The sequence below is a fragment of the Quercus robur genome, chromosome 10 (assembly GCF_932294415.1).
Source record: "Quercus robur chromosome 10, dhQueRobu3.1, whole genome shotgun sequence".
Classification (NCBI taxonomy): domain Eukaryota; kingdom Viridiplantae; phylum Streptophyta; class Magnoliopsida; order Fagales; family Fagaceae; genus Quercus; species Quercus robur.
Window position 1 is genome coordinate 13517212 of NC_065543.1, and position 19854 is coordinate 13537065.

The 19854-nt window shown below is 30.6% G+C and overlaps 1 protein-coding gene across 12 annotated transcripts in view; it reads right to left on the minus strand.

The window, feature by feature from the left end:
- Positions 1-18363: 18363 nt before the first annotated feature.
- The window catches only part of LOC126703468 (cysteine-rich receptor-like protein kinase 44), a 144304-nt gene continuing 142813 nt past the window's right edge, over positions 18364-19854 (minus strand). For all 12 annotated transcript variants that reach the window (XM_050402432.1, XM_050402431.1, XM_050402430.1 and 9 more), the window contains 3 exons: positions 19589-19739; positions 18854-19220; positions 18364-18585 (listed from right to left, as the gene is read on the minus strand). In XM_050402432.1, the coding sequence (XP_050258389.1) occupies positions 18873-19220; positions 19589-19739 (499 nt within the window). In that variant the 3' untranslated portion in view covers positions 18364-18585; positions 18854-18872. The remainder of the gene's footprint in view (positions 18586-18853; positions 19221-19588; positions 19740-19854) is intronic.

Below are 19854 nucleotides of genomic sequence, written 5' to 3' on the forward strand. Positions count from 1 at the left end.
AAAATAACATCATAAACATATTTCGAATATATATATATATATATATATATATCAAGGTAAAAATAACATCATAAACATATTTCGAATATTCAAGTTCCACACTCAAAAACTCCAGCTGGTTACAAAAGATATAAGACTCTAAAGTACAAATTAAGATGCTACTTTTCCAAGCATTCCATAATAGCTAAGGGATCGACAAGTCTTCACGACTCCACAAATTTTTTGTTACATCAAATCTTTCTCCAAGTCTAAATCTAAATCTGAATCTAAAAAATATTGAAATGGGTGAGATCGACAACCCAGTACAAGTAACAGATGTTATTGTTTAGTGCTCAACAGGGGGAAGGCGAAACTAACATAGAAGAGTAATTTTTTTTTTCATCATAGAAATGAACAAAGAATCATAGATAATTAGATGTAGTAATAATAGGAAAAGATTAATTTTCAAAATGCAAGACTTGGACTAAAAATAAAAAAAGTATAATCTATATATATATATATATATATATATAATCGAAGCTTTTGAAGCTCCCACAATTTTCCACGTCAACACAATATTTAAATTAAATTTAAATTAAATTAAATTTTCCACCTCATCACTGTTTTCTTTTTCCAATGCAAATTAGACTTCTAGCCAAATAAGGACACTCTCCCACCGCCTCTACTCTCTCCTATTTAAGAATTGCTTGCGTAGAAAACCTAAGCCCCAAAATTAGAAGAGAAGGTTACGGCCAAACTGAAAGCATCGAAGTTGCATCGAAGTTGTCTACCAGTCTCTTCCAAAATCAACAAGTCTCCAACGCTAACCTAATCCGCAAAGCAAACTTAATTACCAGTAAGTTTCGTAGAAATATTCTAACTATGAACATTGACAATGCTTATTAGTTATGACTGTTCCTACTCAAATCATTGACAGTAAAAGTCCCTCCAAAATATGAGCAACTTCATTGCACTGTATTAGTAATTTCATTGTAAATATTCCATGAAGATAGAGAAAAAGAGTACGCCCACCTTAATTTTAGTCTCTATAAATTACGTTGGTTTTACAAGGTATGAGAGTCATGGAAAAGAGAAACTAAGGAAGAAAGGAAAAGGGGATTAGGGATTCTTGTCGCAGAGAGATGGCACTCGCTGGGTTGAGGACCCTCACCATAAAGTGAATATTGAAACTGACATCTTTTTATAAAGGTTGGTCAATATCTTATATCTATATGTATGGCCGTTGGTCACCACTATTTTTTTATTATTTTTATTTTAAATTCTTTTTATTTTAGATTTTATGATTAGATCTGCTATTATCTTCTTTTGCCGCAACACAATTTTCTCCTTAAAACTTATTTTTCTTCAAGATTTTTTTTGAGGGCGGTTCATGCTTCACAATTCACATATTCCACTTATGTATTGGACTCCTCTCCTTCTTCGGTCAATGCATCAAGGTTAGGGTTATTTGATTTGTTTAATAAAAATTATAGATTTGTTGTTTTTTCTTATAAGTTTGTCAATTGTGTTTTTGTTTATTTAATTGTTGGGCCTGAATCTTTTAATTAAATCTTCAAATTTTTTTAACCTTTTAAAAGTTTTAATATTTTGAATTTTAACATTTAAAAGGTAACTCATATTTCTCTAATATTTCTATGTTGTGTAGACATATTTTTTTTGTTTATTATATTTCTCCATTGTGTAGTCACATAATTTTTGTTTTGTTTTAATAAATTCTTGGCTCAAATTCTTCTAATTGTTTGGTTTACATATGAATTTTTAAGTTCATTTTTTGCAATACATTTAATTGTCTGGCCAATTTCAATAGTAGAAAAGCTATAATTATGGATTCCCTTCTTTCTATTATATTTCTCTATTGCGTAATTTTATATATATATATATATATATATATATATATATATATATATATATATTGTTTTATTTCAATACTTTTGAAGATTTGAATCTTCTGATTTTAAAATTTTTTTTTTTTGGCCTTTTGGAAGTTTTAACATCATAACTTTTGGGTTTTATTTTTTCTATTATCAGAAATTATCTAGAAGATTTCAATGAATATCCATGGATTATTCTTTTTGAGGGTAACCCATCTTTATCTTATATTTCTATTCCTAACTTTTTTTTCCTATATTTTTTCTTTAATTGTCCGTGTTTACGTCTCTTTTGTTTTTCTTATTTTTACTTTCATAGCGTATGTACATGTTGTGTATGTTCTTTGATTCTTTTTTTAATGATTTTTGTGTGAGTATGTGTCATCGTATCTGGGTACTTAGGCAAAATCTATAAAGACTAAAGATGCTTTTTTTTTTTTTTTTCTTTTGTAATGAATCCTGTGTTTTTCATGACTTTAGTGAGTCATATTCTTAATGATCGAAATGGTTTTGTTTGATGTGGATTTTGTTCATATTGGTTTCAAAGTTTATTTCTTGGCTTATATTATAGATTGTAATATATTTATTCATCAAACTGTTTAGTTGAGTTTGTTTTCGAAATTGTTTTCAGTGTTGGACATTTTCTTGAAGCATGTTGGTATCATATATTAAAATACTGTTAAGTTGATAATAATAATAATAATAATAATAATAATAATATAGTTTAATAAATTTCTGAAACATATAGCTGTTAACAAATGTTTTAGCTATATGATTTTATTTTACAAATTCAATTTTGGTGTTGTAGTAAAATAAACAAATATTAAATTATATATTGTACTCAATACATTTCCCGTGCATCGCACGGGTTAGCGACTAGTAATATTTAATAACGAAAGCCAAATATAATGAGTAAGATAAATTAATACGGAGTAAGGATAAACAAAATAATCTCGTTCAAATAACAAAGACCTGAATGCCATAAGGCTAGGTTGTCAAATAGATCATGGCCAAATGGCTAGTATTGACTATTTTGGCTTGGTTAAAGGAACCGAATATATCTGATTAAGATTAAGTATCAAAATCTAGAATAATTATACATATGACATGTGAGAATAAATCATAAACCCAAGATGTGTACTATATGGCTTGAAAATAAACTACAAGAATTAAAGCGCAATCTTTTTTTGGTATTTTATGATGCAAAGAATGAGTTAAACATGCTGAGATTGATAATTAAAATGAATGAACATGTATTTATGATGTATGAATTAACCCAGGGCTTAATACCTAAGATCAGATGAAACCCTAAACTTAAATATTGGAATGGAAACCCTAATCCATATACTTGGATCTTATCATAATCTACATGCTTTGAATTCATAATTATAGATTTAAGTGGTTAAACCTATATGAACATGTGAATGAATAAACCAAACTAAGGTAATGATATTTTCAATTTTTTCTAAATACTTTATACGATGCAAAAGGAAAATGGAAAATATGTTGAATCTGTAATTAGAATGCATAATCAAACTATAACCATCGATCTACATGATTAATTATATATGAGCATGTGGAAATCCTTTCACTTTGAAGTTGGGATACCCTTGCTATTTATAGGAAAGGGTTTTTCTCCTACTTTTTTGAGGACCAAAATTCGTTCAATTGATACTAGGATCAAGAGTTTTATTCCTGTTAATATCTAGGTAAAAAATCAAATTTTCATAATGATTTGATACACAATGACCTAAGTTGCTACGTGTACATGTATGAGTGAAGTCTCAGATTAAATAATAACGAAAATTATAAATAGTTAATATAACATAATTAAGCTCATATCCATTGGACTTTGACTTTTTGCATTAAGTGTGTTTCTATATATTATATTAAATATTAACTAGGATCAAGCCGAGACTCAAGTACTAAACGGTACTTGGGCCTTGGACTAGTCAACTAAGTTTGATCTATTTTCAATCATTTTTTATTTTTATTTTAAGGAAATAATTTAGCATTTTAAACTCATTTGGAATCATCTTTTGATAAGTGCTCCACTATGATTCAAAAGCTTAAAAAAAAAAAAAAAAAAAAACTATTTAATTAAATAAAAAGCTCATCATTTTTTTTTTCCAATTTCCCATATCCCTCCCATGCAGTGACATAGGGGTGACAAAAAGAGGATCCAACCTATGTCTCTTATTCTTAGTAGGTCTTCCTCCACTGACAGTTTTTTTTTTTTTTTTTTTTTCGAAAAAAATTTCATTATTTATTCTAGTGTGGATGGCAAGTAGGTCTAAATTTTCTAGTTTCAATTGAATGCAGTTACTAGCTAATTCATGATCTGGTATGTACAGAATGAAAACTTCATTCTCAATTTGATGAGAATTTTTATGAAAGCCTTTCTTTTGCTTCTCTTTGATGAAAGTCTTGTTTTCCTGGAATGTATTTTAATTTTTGGCACAATTCTTCTTTTGATGATCAATTCAACCTTTGATAAAAAAGATATACCTTGGTTATATGCTGTTTTTTCAGCTCTAGCTCCATTAGATAGGATTTTATTGGCCCATGAGCTTTTTTTTTGAGCAAAAACTAATCTAATTCAAAGTTGTTGATGTTTATACTAATTGATTATAGAAGAAATTTTTTGATTCATTCCAATCTATTAAGCTTCCTTCCTATTCATCTCGAATTTCTTCTCAGATACAAGAAAATGATTAAGTTCCAATAAATACAATATCTAATTAAAAATCAACTTAATCTAGAAAAAGGGAATAATTGTGTACTTGCATGTCCACTATAATTAAACAATAACAACCAATAAGATCTTATCTTTCAGTTAGAATTTAAGTATTCTTTTTCATGGACCAATTAAAATTAATTTTTAGGATTATGCTACGCGTGCATGTCTTTGTTAAGACCATGGACTGACCAATCAAATTTTTTTTGAGAAGAATTGACCAATCAAATTTGAATGTTAATAAAACAGTGATATGTACATTATTTTAATCACCGAAAGAAGGTAATTTTGTTTGAAATGCAATCTAACAGCTTGGGATTTTGCAAAAAATAAGTTACCATTTTAATTTACTTCTATAACTTAAACAGTAAAAAAAATAATGGAAATAAAATGTTGCAAAATGGGGTGTTAAATAGTGTATGCAAACATGAAAAATTATTAGAATATAAAATAGGGGTTTAGCTTACCTCCAGTATTTTTTTAACTGAAATCTTCAATTGTTTTAATGAAAAACTGCCACATCACTCACTATCTAAATAAAAGGTTGAGGGGGGCTGTTAACGTGTATAGTGTTGTGAGCTTTAGGCCCACCTAAATTACTTGTGTAGTACACATACTTGCACTAAACTCTTACTTGTACTGCACACATCTGCCTCCTATATAAAGGCACTCGTGTATATTCTTTTACTATGAAATACAATACTATTGAATTCAGTATTTCTAACAAAAATAAAATTGAAGGATGTGGCTTCATGAAGAAAATGGGTGAAGAATAGTTTATACTTCATAGGTGGAAAATAATGTTGAAATACTATGAATATCAGTAGGCATATGTCAATTGTCAACGGAAAAAATCTACAGAAAATCAGATTATCAAGGCTTGTAAAGTTGCAATGTTTACAGGATTCTTTTATATATAAATAAATACGTATGTTGGAGTTGGATTAAGAAAACAAAACCTATTTATCTTTGTTTCATTTGACAAGAACCATTATGTTGATGAGTTACTGGCGTTTAGGTGCCTATAGCACATTGGACCAGAAATTTGAACTTCAATTTTAAGTTGGCTTGATTAAAGTTTTAAAGATAGGTAAAACGTTGTTACACACTTTATGCAAGTAAAATATTCCACCGAAAAAGTCATAATTTTTACTTGGAGAAGTCATGATTTCAACTGATTTTTTGTATGCGTAACAGAGTGTGTAAAATAAACACTGCTCTTAAAAATATACAATTTTCCCCATAAAACAAACATGCAATTTTTAATTATGAATATTACAAATTTGAAATGGTTAAATATATGTTATTTTTGTTATTTTATATTATAAGTGATTTGTTAAAGTAACCTCACCTTTTTTTTCTTCCTTCTCTCTTTATGGTTTTTTTTTTTTTTTTTTTAACAAGAAAATTTCATGTGTTATTGCCATCTTGAAAATCTTCTCCATTAATAAAAAGGAAATAGGTAATTTTCATGCTATTCGAGTGAGTGCCAAGACACTCGATTACCTTTTCAGCTAAAATTCACAGACCACAAGCTTGTCCAATAGAAGGATACAATAAATAAGACAAGTATGAGCATCCATCAAAATTTTCGGCCAAAATCTGTAGGAAACTCCCGAATGGCATTGATTGCTGCTAAACCTAGTCAAAATAAAATTCAAATCAACAACCTAAGGGTAAAAGTAGGTATGGGTTGAGGTTATTTGGCTCATGCGAAGAGGTCAACTAATGATATTTTTGTGTTAGTACTTTAATCCTAGTATTTTGACTCAGCATTTAATTGATGGCGGTGTTATCGATCTGTTATGTACCAGACTTTGTACTCCCCCTTTTTTTTTTTTGGAGAATCATCCTTTTTATTTTTTTAGTAAAAGGTGAATCAGACTTTTTTTTTTTTTTTGAAAAGAGGAGAATCAGACTTTGTACAGCTTAACTTCATTTAATTAATTTATATTCCCTTTCACCAAAAAAATGAAAAATAAATAAAAAGATTGATGATCCCTTTTATTGAAATAAAGTTTCCTTTTTCCCCCTAATTCAGACAAATCACATCACATGAACAAAAAGACTTTGTCTTTCTCAACTTGTCAATTCTCAAATTGACAAGTTTTTTCATTTTTTTTTATTTTTTAAATAAATTGACAAGTTATAAATAAATAAATAAACAAACTACCATTTATCTTAAAAAAAAAAAAAAAAAAAAAAAAAAAAAAAAAAAAACTACCATTGATTTCTCTTCATCGTTTCACCTTTCTCTGTTTGTCTTTTATTTTTGGGTAAATAAAACCAATCTTATCTGAAATTTCACCGAATAAAAATCCCACTAAACATTGGACGAAATGACACTCCTCCTTCAAGGTTTGTATAAATGAAAAATATATGTCAATGTTTGACTTTCAAAAAAGATATTGCATTTTTTATATAACTGATCATACCATAATGATGGACAAAATAAGATCTCCCCTCCCGTGAGGTCTGTATAAATAAAACTTAACCTCAATTGGTTTGTAAAAATGCATAATATTTTTAAAAATTAAAAATAAATATTTCATTAGGTAAGTAATATTGTGAGGCGTCATTTATAATTTTATACACACATTTGGGAGGAGTATCATTTTGATCAACTTCAAAGAAGATTGGCGCAATTTATCCACTTGTTCCTTCCCTAGCTCTAGTTTTATTCATGCAAACAGGAAGCCACATTACGATATACCAATCTCACTTTATCTCCAATTTCAGGTTTTCTATTTAAATTTTTCATTGGGTTGTCGATAACGGTGCTGTTGGATTTGAATCATATGATATAAAATTTAAATATAAATGAAAATGGATTTGATATAAATTTAGTTTTATGTATATTAAAGATATTGTTAATTAGGTGATGTCAGGTAATATTTTATTTATATATGATGGTAATGGCCTTTTTTTTCATGAATCCGTATTACTGGATTGAAATTCTAAGTTAGTAATTTTGGTGATTCTAAAAATGAAAAGTTAGTAATGTTGGATCATTGATTTCGCATAAGATTTGAAGTATGGAAACATGGAGAAGAGGGGAAAAGAAAAGAAAGTAAAGAGAAAATGGAGTACTATTCTATTTTTCTTTTCTAGCTTGTTGCCTTTTTTTTTTTTTTTTTTTTTTTTTGTATTTTGTATTTTGTTGTCTTGGATGCAAAAATTCTAGAGAAACAATTTCCCCCCCCCCCCCCCCCCGCTTAGAATTGTTACAATAATTGAAATGACTTAAACTAACAATAAAATAGTATAAGTTGTGGGCCTACTTAAAAATTAATAACAATTTGCACAAAAATATTGTGGAAAATATTGTGTACTTCTAAAATTACTTCATTTAGATTCCATTCCATGTGCCGTATGTTAGGACATATGCGATTCATGTTAGGAACATATGTCAATAGTTATGTAGTTGGCTAATCCTTTGATAAAACGCACTTTACTTATAATTGGGAAGATCTAGGATCTGTTTAATACATCAAGAAACGTGTTGTTCAAGTCTAGTATTAAAGCCATGAAGATTGGACCAAGAAATAAGTGAAGAAGGGCTATTCATTAAAGCTGGACAGATAGCTCGACAGTTGCTCGACACCTCTCGACAGCTAGGCTATCTATCAAGCTCTTCAGTTGATTGTTATCGCAATCTTGACACCTCTCGATAGCTAGATGGATCGATCGAGAAATCTCCTCGATAGCTTCTCGATAGTTGTATCTGTCGAAGTTTAAAGCTCGACACCTCCTTGACACCTCCCGATCGATCGAGGTTATAGGAATTCAGATTTTCAGATCTGATTTTCGGCCCATGATGACATGTATGTGTAGGGTTTCTTTTCTCACAACCCTAGACCTATATAAAGCTTATTTTAGAGGCCGTCACATAAGAGAATACAAGGAGAACATATGCAAAAGGTGACCGATGCCTTATTCTCTCTAAAAGAAGCTACTGCGTCCTTGCGCCTTAGGGTTTTGTAACCAAGTGCTTTTTGATCTTCATTGTTGATGAAGTGAAGAACTTTGCAGCCAACAATCTTCTTCTAGTTGGTGATTAAGTCGCGTACTGGGATTCGCGCAATTGGTTAGTCACGTACTGGGATTCGTGCATCAAAAGGGTGGTGTTTATATATTGAAGAGTTCAGAGGTTCTAAAGCGGTAAAAGGTTTTTGTTGTGAGTTCATTTATGGGGATTGTAGAATCTAGGGACAAATGTTTTGTACTAGATCTGAAACTTCTCTTTACTATAATGGATTGCTTTTTGGAAAGGTTTCCCCCCAGGTTTTTTACTGTGAAACTAGTTTGTTTCATTGGTTTTTCTGGGTTATCATATTTTGTCTTATTTATTTTTCTGCTGCATGATTTTGACATGATATTGATGTTTGTTTGTTTTAACAAGTTTTATTCATAATAAGTCTAATTAACAACTTGGGTTTAAAACTTGTTGATTCTATCGACCAGGGTCTAAATTTTCCAACACCGTACGTGTTGAATGGGATGAGAGTCCACTAAGACCACTGCACCTGTATAGTTGACTACCATTTTTAAAGTTAGTAGAAAAGTCTCTCCCATAAGCCCCCATCCAATGGGGGGTGCAAAGTGGAAGTAGGGCAAGTAAGACTCGGCTTCCCTAAAATTTTGATAAACTAGTATTTATCTCCATGATCATGAACCAAATCTGCTATAAGAAGTATGATGCATATATTTAATGTATGAGATAATTGTTGTTATCTAGTAAATGTAAGATTATAAGAATAAGAATCTTGTAACTCAATTTGTATATCGTGAAGTCTAGGGTTCAAACACACCCTAGTTTATCAAATTATAAAAATAAATAATAAACAAAAGAAGGGGCCAAAGAGAATAATATATTGGTGGCTCTCTTTAATATGTTAACCATGCAAGTCCTATCAAGAACAATTATTATGAGCAGTATTGCATAGCTAGAAATTCTTAAGCAAAACCTTTTTAGTTTTTCTAATTGATATCCTAAGCAAATTAATCGTTATGTTCAACAAGATGAAGATGTGGTATTATGTATGGTCGCCTTTGATGATTACATTTTCATTCTATTTTATGGAATATAGACACCCTTTGCCACAGCCCTGCAAGACAATCATTGTGTTTCTAGAGTTTCTTGTATTGGAATCTGGGATTGTGTTCATGTGTATGAAGTTTCTGAGTTTGTGTTTTTGTGCAAGTTGAACTCAGATTTGAATTCTTGTTTTTTTTTTTTTTTTTTTTTTTGGATGAAAATAAAAAAAAAATCATTATTATTAACATTATTATTATACACCGTTAAAGTTGCAACAGATAACTTTTCTGATGCAAATAAGCTTGGAGAAGGTGAATTTGTTGTTGTTTACAAGGTAAACGTAACATATATTATTATTAACCTTAAAAGGGATAATTTAATGATTAAGGACCAACTTCATGATTCAAGTAGGCTATTGATTCAAGCAGTTTGTATTCAGGATTCACATATTAAGTCCAAAAAGTGGAATTGCCTTAAGGGTTAAATATGTTTTAATCTAATACTCCATCCGTCCCACTTTGTTTGTCCTCTATTCCATTTTGGGATATCTCAAAATATTGTCCTGTTTCTAAAAATAAAAGTTATTAACTTACTAATGTTCCTATTATACCCCTATTAATTTACTAATTCAATTTTTTGATAAATTTATTTAAGGGTACTTTTGAAAACTTATACGTTTCAGGGTAAACTCTCTGATGGGCAAGTTATTACTGTGAAAAGGCTTTCAACAAATTCTGAACAAGGAGATCTTGAATTTAAGAATGAAGTTCAGTTGGTGGCCAAGCTTCAACACCGAAATTTAGTTAGACTCCTAGGATTTTGCTTGGAAAGAAATGAAAGGCTTTTAATTTATGAGTTTGTGCCCGATAGAAGTCTTGATTACTTCATTTTTGGTATGATTTTACTCATACCTTCATTTCAAATTTATATTCATTGTAGTTTATTTGGTTTACATGGCTTCTATAAATAAATTTTCTCACATTTTAGTCCAATATAATATATTTGATCGAATATGTAGATCCAATCAAGTGTGCACAGCCGGATTGGGAAAGTTGCTACAAAATCATAGGAGGCATTGCTCGATGTCTTCTTTACCTTCATGAAGATTCTCAACTTTAAATTATTCATCGGGATCTCAAAGCAAGCAATATTCTATTAGATTCTAAAATGAAACCAAAATTTTCAGACTTTGGTATGGCAAGATTATGTGAACTTGATCAAAGTAAAGACAATACAAATAGAATCGTGGGTACCTAGTAAGTATCATACTTTTTTTTTTGGACAATCTAGTAAGTATACTTAATATACTTGATGTTTACTTTGTACCAAAAACAACATGAAAGTCCTAGCAGATAATGTTGAAAATAATTGTGAATGTACAGTGGATATATGTCTCCGAAGTATGCAATGAATGGACAATTCTCAGTAAAATCTGATGCCTTTAGTTTTGGCGTGCTAGTTTTAGAGATAATAAGTGGACAAAAGAATTGCTCATTCCAAATTGAAGAGAGTATTAGTCTAATGGCACATTCATCCCATAAGTTTGGAGTGGTAGGTAGAACTGCATGTTCAACTGCCACCATGTGAGGGGGGGGGGGGGGGGGGGGAGTTGGGAATGGGGGATTAAATGACTCAATGGGAGATAGAAAATTTAAACCAATACCTTTATCTTCATGATGTAGAGTATGCTACCTATTGACATGTATATATTAGCAAGGGTGACTTCAAATAAACCCCCTAATTTGAGAATTTTGTGTGTCTATATATATATATGTATGTATATATATATATATATATATATATTTACTAGTTTAATTTACCTTTAAAAATATTTTTGCACACCCAAACTTAAATCTTGCATTCCCTTATCGCATATCAGCCTAGCCTAAAATTGAAAAACAACACAAATCATAGATCTCTCTCTCTCTCTCAGTATATCCTACTCTAAAAGTAAAGAGTAAGCATTTATGAGTTGTGAGTATCTCTTTATTTTAATTTAGATATTATTGTGTGGGTGTGTCTAATACTAATTGTGTGCATTATTTTTTATTTTTTATAATATTATTTGTGTGAATTGTGATGTGTGTGTATATAGTATAAACATAATATAATTTACATAATTTAATAATTAGGAAATATATAGAGTTTGCTATATGTGTATATATAGTTATCAAGTTATAATAACCTTTTGTTATAAATTTAGTGATTTAATAAAAAAAAATACAGTAATAAAATTAGTAATTGCATGGTTGACCTATTACGGAGTGCCACCATTATATTAGTCTCTTTTGCGCTTATGTTTTTATTTATTATTTATTTTTATAATTTGATAGTTGAGGGTAGCTTGATTTGAACCCTATGACTTTAGGAGGTGTTAATTGAACTTAAAAACTCCTATAATTTTATTCTTACCTTTACTAAATAGCAATAATTATCACATATATTCAATATATGCATTATACTTCTCATATCAGATTAGTTACTAATCATGAAGATAAGTAGTTAAATACTAGTTTATCAAAATGTTAGGGAAGCCAAGTCTTACTTCACCTACTTCAGGTTTACACCACTGGGACTTTTCTGTAAACTTTAAAAATGGTAGTCAACCTATATAGGTGTACTGGTCTTAGTGAACTCCCCTCCCATTCAACAGGTATGGCACGTGGAGTAATGAGGTACGCAATCTTTTCAACATTTTTTTTTTTTTTTGTGCAAAATTGTTATTGATTTTATTTTATTTTTCTTGTTGACTGAAGACGACAGAGTTTTTGATTTTTAAGTAGGCTCACAATAACTTATACTTTTTTTTTTTTTTTTTTTATCATTAACAATTTGTTACTTCAATTATTTTGAAAATTTTATGAAAAATAAAAATTGTTTCTTTAAAATTATTTTATTTAAGTAAGGCAACAAAATACAGTAAAAAATGGGGACAAGAAATGAAAAATAGAAAAGTACTCCACTTTTTGTATTTTGTTTTTTTTGTTTTTTGTTTTTTTGTTTTTTGTTTTTTTTTTCCTTTCTTTTGTTTTTTCTCATGTTGCCACACTTTAAATCTTATGCAAAATCAATGTTCCAACATTACTAACTTTTTTTTTAGAATCACCAAAAGTACTAACTTTGAATTTCAATCCAGTAATACGGAATCATGAAAAAGGCCATTACCAATGCTATATAAATAAAATATTAAAAGACATCACATGACAATATCTTTAATACACATAAAATTAATTTTATATCAAATCCTTTTTTTTTCTTATAATTCAATTTTATATCATATGATTCAAATCCAACAGCACCATCATCCACAATCAAATGAAAATTATTGAAATATAAAAATTGAAATTGGGGACGGTAAGATTGGAATATCATAATGTGGCTTTCTATTTGCTTGAATAAGACTAGAGCTAGAGAAAGAACAAATGGATAAATTACACCAATTTTCTTTGATGTTGATCAAAATGACACTCCTCCCAAAATAAATGACTCCTCACAATATTACTTACCTAATGGAATATTGTGAGGAGTCATTTATACAATGAAAACAGGTTGATGATTTTGTGACTTGCATGAAGGAAACTCCAAGGTTTTTAGAAGCAGTTATTGCTCATGATGTAAACGCTGCTATTTCAATTTGCAGAAAAGTTAACCCATAAGCTTCTCGTCAAATAAAAATAAAAATCTAGACTTTGATTGTTATTTCTTTGTGATAATTCACCTTCAAATTTTTGCATAAAATGAATAAACCAAATATGTGCCTTTTTGGTTTCTACCTTGGCTGCCTGACTCTTTGGTAGATGCAGAAGGAGAATATCATTAGTACTAATAGAGCAATATTATTAGTAATGGGCTAAAAAAAACCCATGTTCACTACACCTATGTTTTTTGCATTAGAAGCTTCCGTGGGATTCGAAATAGGAATGGAACTATCGTGGGGCTGAGGGGGCCATGCCCACCCCCCCCAGCCTTCGAAAAAAAATTCCCTAGTATATATATTAGCATAAAAAATTTACTTTTGGCTCTAAAATTAATATATACTTGGCCCCCCTCTCCCAAACAATTTACAAGCTAACCCATGAAACCAAAAATGAAAAAAATTATTAAATCATCCCTTGTTTGATTGTCTCAAGAATATCAAGAAAAACATTTAGCTAAACATTTGGACAATTTACAAATCCAGACGACAAGGAAAATCTACAAAACAATTCACATATTCAGATAATAAAAAGAATCTTTGGACAAGGTCTATGTAAAAAAAATGAAATTATAACAAATTAATTATAAATTCTTAAAAAAGCAAATCACTAAAACCCAATAATCTTTACCCAATTTCTATCTCTCATTTGAAAGCTCTTTGTCCCTCTCAAATGACTCCGTCCCATAGTTACAGAGACAACTTCTATGCTGCTAATCACTCCATCCACACACCAATTAGTGTCACCAACAATTTGGATAAGTTAGTGTCTTTAACTCAACCCATGAACCAATGGAATTTTTTTTTTTTTTTTTTTTGAATGATAGAATTTTATTAATTTTTAATGTTTTATTAACTTTGGGACACACTTGGCAATTTTTTAAAGGAAAAGATGATCTCACATATTTATGCTACCTCAACCTTAACCAAGTAATTATAAAAAACAAAATAAAAAATCCTTAACCAAGACACCAATAATTGTCTCGCCCTTTTTTTTGCTGAATATTAGTGCATGATGTTGATTAACCATTATTTTAGTTGTTTTATTAATGTAATACTAGAAATGGATTTGAACTGTTAACTATAGTTTTTTGTATTTTTTTTTTCTTTTGAATCCTTTATATATAGCATTATGAAGTTATTAGGTATAGAATTATGCGAAAAAAATAAATAGATTTAAAAAAAAAAATTATAATGTGGATAGAATAAAGTGTTAGGATTAGTGCCCTTAAATCCTATTATATGATACTATGTATGACATTATGTATAATTTAATGTTATGATTAATAAAGTTGTTTTATTATTATCTAAAATAATAGTAACATGAATATTTAGACATTATCATATAGTCCATGAGATGCATAATATGTGATTTAGTCACAGAAGATATAGATTACAAGTTCTTTGTAAACTCAGACTTTTAGTTCGTAGTCGGTGATGAAATTGGGCATTTCATTTGTGAAAACTATAACATATCAACTAAGATGATTTGCCTTGATCATGGAAGTGGAGACTTCTAGTTGATATGTTGATATGTTTTAAGAGTTAAGATATATTGAACTGGACTGCTGTGAGATTTATTATTCTCCTAACGACTGTCAAATGAATAATAAATCTCACGACTTTAATTTACATAAACTCTCAATCATGAGAGAATAGTGAACCTGACCATGAAATGTAGGTTGTTTTGATATATCAGGAGTGAGATCTAATTCAACGGTCAAAACTTCAATATGTTGGACAGCCACACGTAGTGCTAAAGAAACACATATTCTCAAAATGGAATTAATAGTCTCTTTGTAGAGATATAAAATATTTTCTTGAGATAAGTTTAATGAGTTTGGTTATTCAGAGTGTTAGGTCTGATCACTTTAGTAAGGAGTTTCTAAAATTTATATTTTATGAAATTTGATTTCATAAAAATATATGAATAGCTTAAAAGATTAAACTGGGTACTCAAGGATTAAGAGGTAGTAATTTTCAAAGTGGCAGTTATATATTGTGACTTTGTATTACTACGAATATTTTCATGAAGGGGTTAATTGTTTAGATAATAAAGTCTTGGGATTTAATTATATTAATAAAGCCTAGAGTGTAATTATATTTATATAGTGGTATTAAATATAATTAATGGTAACTTTGGGCTTGTCAAGAGTTGACAAATAAGCCTTGTAAGGTTGAATTTAATCAACCATCTTGTTGGCTTTATTTCGTGCCAAATTTGCTTATATTTCAGCAATTAGTAACCCTGTATTTAGGTGGGATTTTTTTAAGGGTAGTGAGTGATATAGTGTGAAGAAATGCTCAAGAGTGTGCAAGAAAAACAGAGACTCGCGATTGGATCTCGCGGGTGACTTGCGGCTGTAAGCCACCAAAAGCTGCACATGTGCCAGGCATGCCAGAAGTTGAAGCGTCATGCTAGCTGGAGCACTACAAGACAAAATAGGACAACTGGCCGTTCAGTTACCTCGCGGCTGGAACTCGCGACTTAGTCAAGCTGCGAGCTAGCCCTGTTTTGAAAAACTTGACTCTTCACATTCCATTCTCACCCCAGTATAAATACCCCTTATACCCACGAAAGAAAGAGAGTTTCCAGAGAGAATTTTGAGAGAAAAACCCTAGAGAAAAACAAGATTGATTCATCCCCAATCTTCATTAAGAGACTCTTTAAATTCCTCTATTCTCTTCCTCTCCATTGTTAAATCCTTGAGAGGCCTATTACCAAAACCTTTTCTCACCATATCCATTACTGTGAGAGGGTTGTTTGGTGTTCTGGGAAGCAGTTAGGAAGGAACCAATTTCACGTTGGTTGATGTTATGGTCAAGTAGCGGAATCCGGGAAGCTAGAAAAGAAATAGATTCGACGCAACCTCGTTGGAGCAAGAAGCTTGAAGGGCTTAGGTACACTGGATAGATTAGGCTTGAAGGGTCTATTATTGTTCATGTATCCCAACTACATTTTCTAGTGAATTACTTACCGCTTGGAGGGCGACGGAGAGGTTTTACGCCGAGGGCTTCGATTTCCTCTTCGATAATACATCGTTGTATTGTCCTTGTATTTGCATCTCTCTTCCCTTAATCTTTGCATTTTATTTTCTACTGTGGATGTGATTTTAATTGGCTTAGATTGTTTACCAATTCTGTTTATAGCTTGTGTTCACTTACCGCACACTTATTATTTGTCATAAGCTAGAATTGGTAATTTGTTATTTGGGGGTCCAAACGTTCATAGTGTATTTTATACACTAATTGAACTTTCAAGCCTAAAGCCCATTAGAGCTAGAGCTTTATTTGTCCCTTTAGTCCCATCCTAAGCCACACACTAAAGCCCAATTGGGCTGGCCCAAAAGGTTAGTTCAATTAGATAATCAGTTGTTTATTTAATAAGAGTTATTTGATAGACCAAGAATGTATTAACCCCTTGTAATAAATTAATTGATTAATTAGCTTAGTTTATTAATTAATCAAATTAACATGCAATGTACATGACAGCACAAACAAATCACCAATTAAACTAAGTATACAGTGGAAATTAAATTGACACAGTAATTTGTTTACGAATGGAAAAAACCTATATAGTAAAAACCCCATCGGGTGATTTTAAGGTCACCACTCCCAAGAATCCACTATTATCAAAACAAGCGGTTACAAGTAAAGGAATCCACTATTATTAATTAATTAATTAATTAGCCAAGTTTATTAATTAATCAAATTAATATGCAATGTACATGGCAACACAAACAAATCACCAATTAAGCTAAGTATGTAGTGGAAATTAAATTGACACGATGATTTGTTTACGAATGGGGAAAACCTAGACGGTAAAAACCCCACCAGGTGATTTTAAGGTTACCACTCTCGAAAATCCATTATTATCAAAATAAGCGATTACAAGTAAAGGAATCTCAGTACCTTATATTAACCTACAATTGAACCCTTACCCCAATACCCAATTGGACTTGTTCTGTAGTGACAATCTCTCATTTTCAATGCACGGCTCCCAGTACGTGACTAACCAATTACGTTGATCCCAGTACGCGACTTGATCACCAATTGGCTACAAGGTTCTTTAGTTCATCACACGTTGAAGATCATGAAGTTGCTTGGTCACAAAACTCTATGGTGCACAAACACAACGGCTTCTTCAAGAGAAAGAAGAACTAGGGCAAACTAGGTTTCCGGTCACACTTTTTTTCACACTTGTGGAATTATACTCTTGTGCAACCTTTTACGGCCCTCAAAATAATCCTTATATATGTTTAGGGGTGTGAGAAAAAAAAAGCTCAAACATACACCCACAAATTGGATTGAATTTAACTCTGAAAAAATGAATTTCATAAACCTCGATAGATAGCCATCTATCGAGCTAGCTGTCGAGCCATAGGCTTTAGCAGCTTTTAAACATCGATAGATGCTAGCTGTCGAGTTTCAAAATCCTGCACTTTCTCACTTGATTCTTGGACAAACTTGCATGGTTTTAACACTTGAACTTGAAACCTTGTTTCTTGAAGCATTAAACTCATCCTAGATTTACCCAATTACAAGTAAAGTGCGTTTTGTTAAAGGATTAGCCAATTACATAAAATGTTGACATATGTTCCTAACATTGAATCACATATGTCCTAACATTATTAAATAAAGTAACTACTTTTTGACAATTAAAAAAAAAAAAAAAAAAACGTACGTACGATAAAAGGAGGAATAAGATTGTTTTTCATATATATATATATATATATATATATATATATATATATATATATATTCTCTTTTAAACAAGTGTGTATATAACTGATTGAGAGACTACACATCTTGGGCATTTGTGGAATTGGGGTGAAAAGTGAAGGTCTTCCCAAGTTCGAAGTTCTTTTGTTTTTGAATTTCACTCCATCAAGGTACGCCTTTCTATTCTTTGTTTCTAAAATTCTAGATATTTCATGTTATCTTACATGAATGAACAAGATACTTGTGTTGCTTCCACTATGTGTTTTGTATGAGATGCAAAATTAGTTTTTTCCAACATAAAGAATTGGTCCAACCTCAGTCAAACCTTGAAAATATCAAGACGTGCCAATTGACTTACAGAACTCTTGATTATAAATATCTGTTATTGATTTTTAAAAAAAGCAAAAAAAATCAATGCTAATAATGCATCGTTGTTAACCTCTAGTATTAATATTCCAATTTTTTCAAATTCTTGAACAAAGAACTTTGACCCCTCCTAAGTTTGAATCCTGGTTCAGTCCCTGATCTGAAACACGAGGAAAGCAAATCAAGAATGGTGTTTGAGGACTTTGGCAATCAAATGGCATATGTAATACAGCAAAAAAAATCCCTAACACTTTTTCTTTTTTCTTTTGGGTCACTAAATAGTTTGGGTTTTGAAAAGAATGCTACATTGTTAATGTATCAACAATAACTCTTTTATTATTATTATTTTTTGAGAAGATATCATCAATAACTCATATATTGTGTATTCTTCAATTAAAATAAATAAATAAGGAAAATAGTAGTATTACCTTTCAAATTCATTAAACATTAGCGAGGAGATAGCTTTGTGATTGACGCCTCATTTAGCGAAGCTTGGTCAGAGCTACTTTTAGATTGATTTGACTTTGTCACCCTTGAATCATGCTTGCATTGCAAGCAAATGGTTGATTTAGTACCACTATTCATAAAAAATGCAGGTTGTGAAGGTATTGGTAGAGTAATAGAGTAGCTATTCAGCATGAGAACAACAGATGCCATAGTTGGTCTATCAACTACATTTTCTTGAACACATAGTAATCCAATGTGAATACATCTCATTATCTCGGTTGTTGAACCTGCTTCCAATGTGGGATCTGCAAGATTTGAAACTATACCATGTTTCCAATTTTTCCATGCCTGCAAGATAAATTAAATTGATGAATTTAGAAATCAAGAGAAAATTATTTTATTTTGTGTTTTAAAAAGAAATATATTTGGGCTACACAACTGGATGTATTTCTTGCTTTCCTTTAAAGCCAATTAGCTATACAAGCTACACCAATAATTTTACTTTATGGACATTATTAGTGCCATACTAATAGGTACCAAGGCCAACGGGTAGAATACTCCACGTCATAAAGCTAAGTGTATTGTTTCAAATTTATCCACTCCTGCTGAGGAGTTTAATCCTCCCCTCCCCCTATCCCACCACATGATGGGGTTTGAACAGGGAATCCTACCTACGAGATTTATTTGTTATTAGACCTAAAAATAATAATACTTACATAGCTTGAAAGGTTCTCAATATTCTCTCCATTTCCGAAGGAGCTATTCTTCCGTCCACTTATTATCTCTAACATTAGCACACCGAAACTAAAGACATCAGACTTTACTGAGAAGTGTCCATACATTGCATATTCTGGAGACATATATCCACTGCACATACACAATTATTTTCAACAATACTTATTAATACTCTCATGTTGTTTCTTTTGGTACAATGTAAACATAAAGTATACCTATGTAAGATACTAGATTGTCATACAAAAAA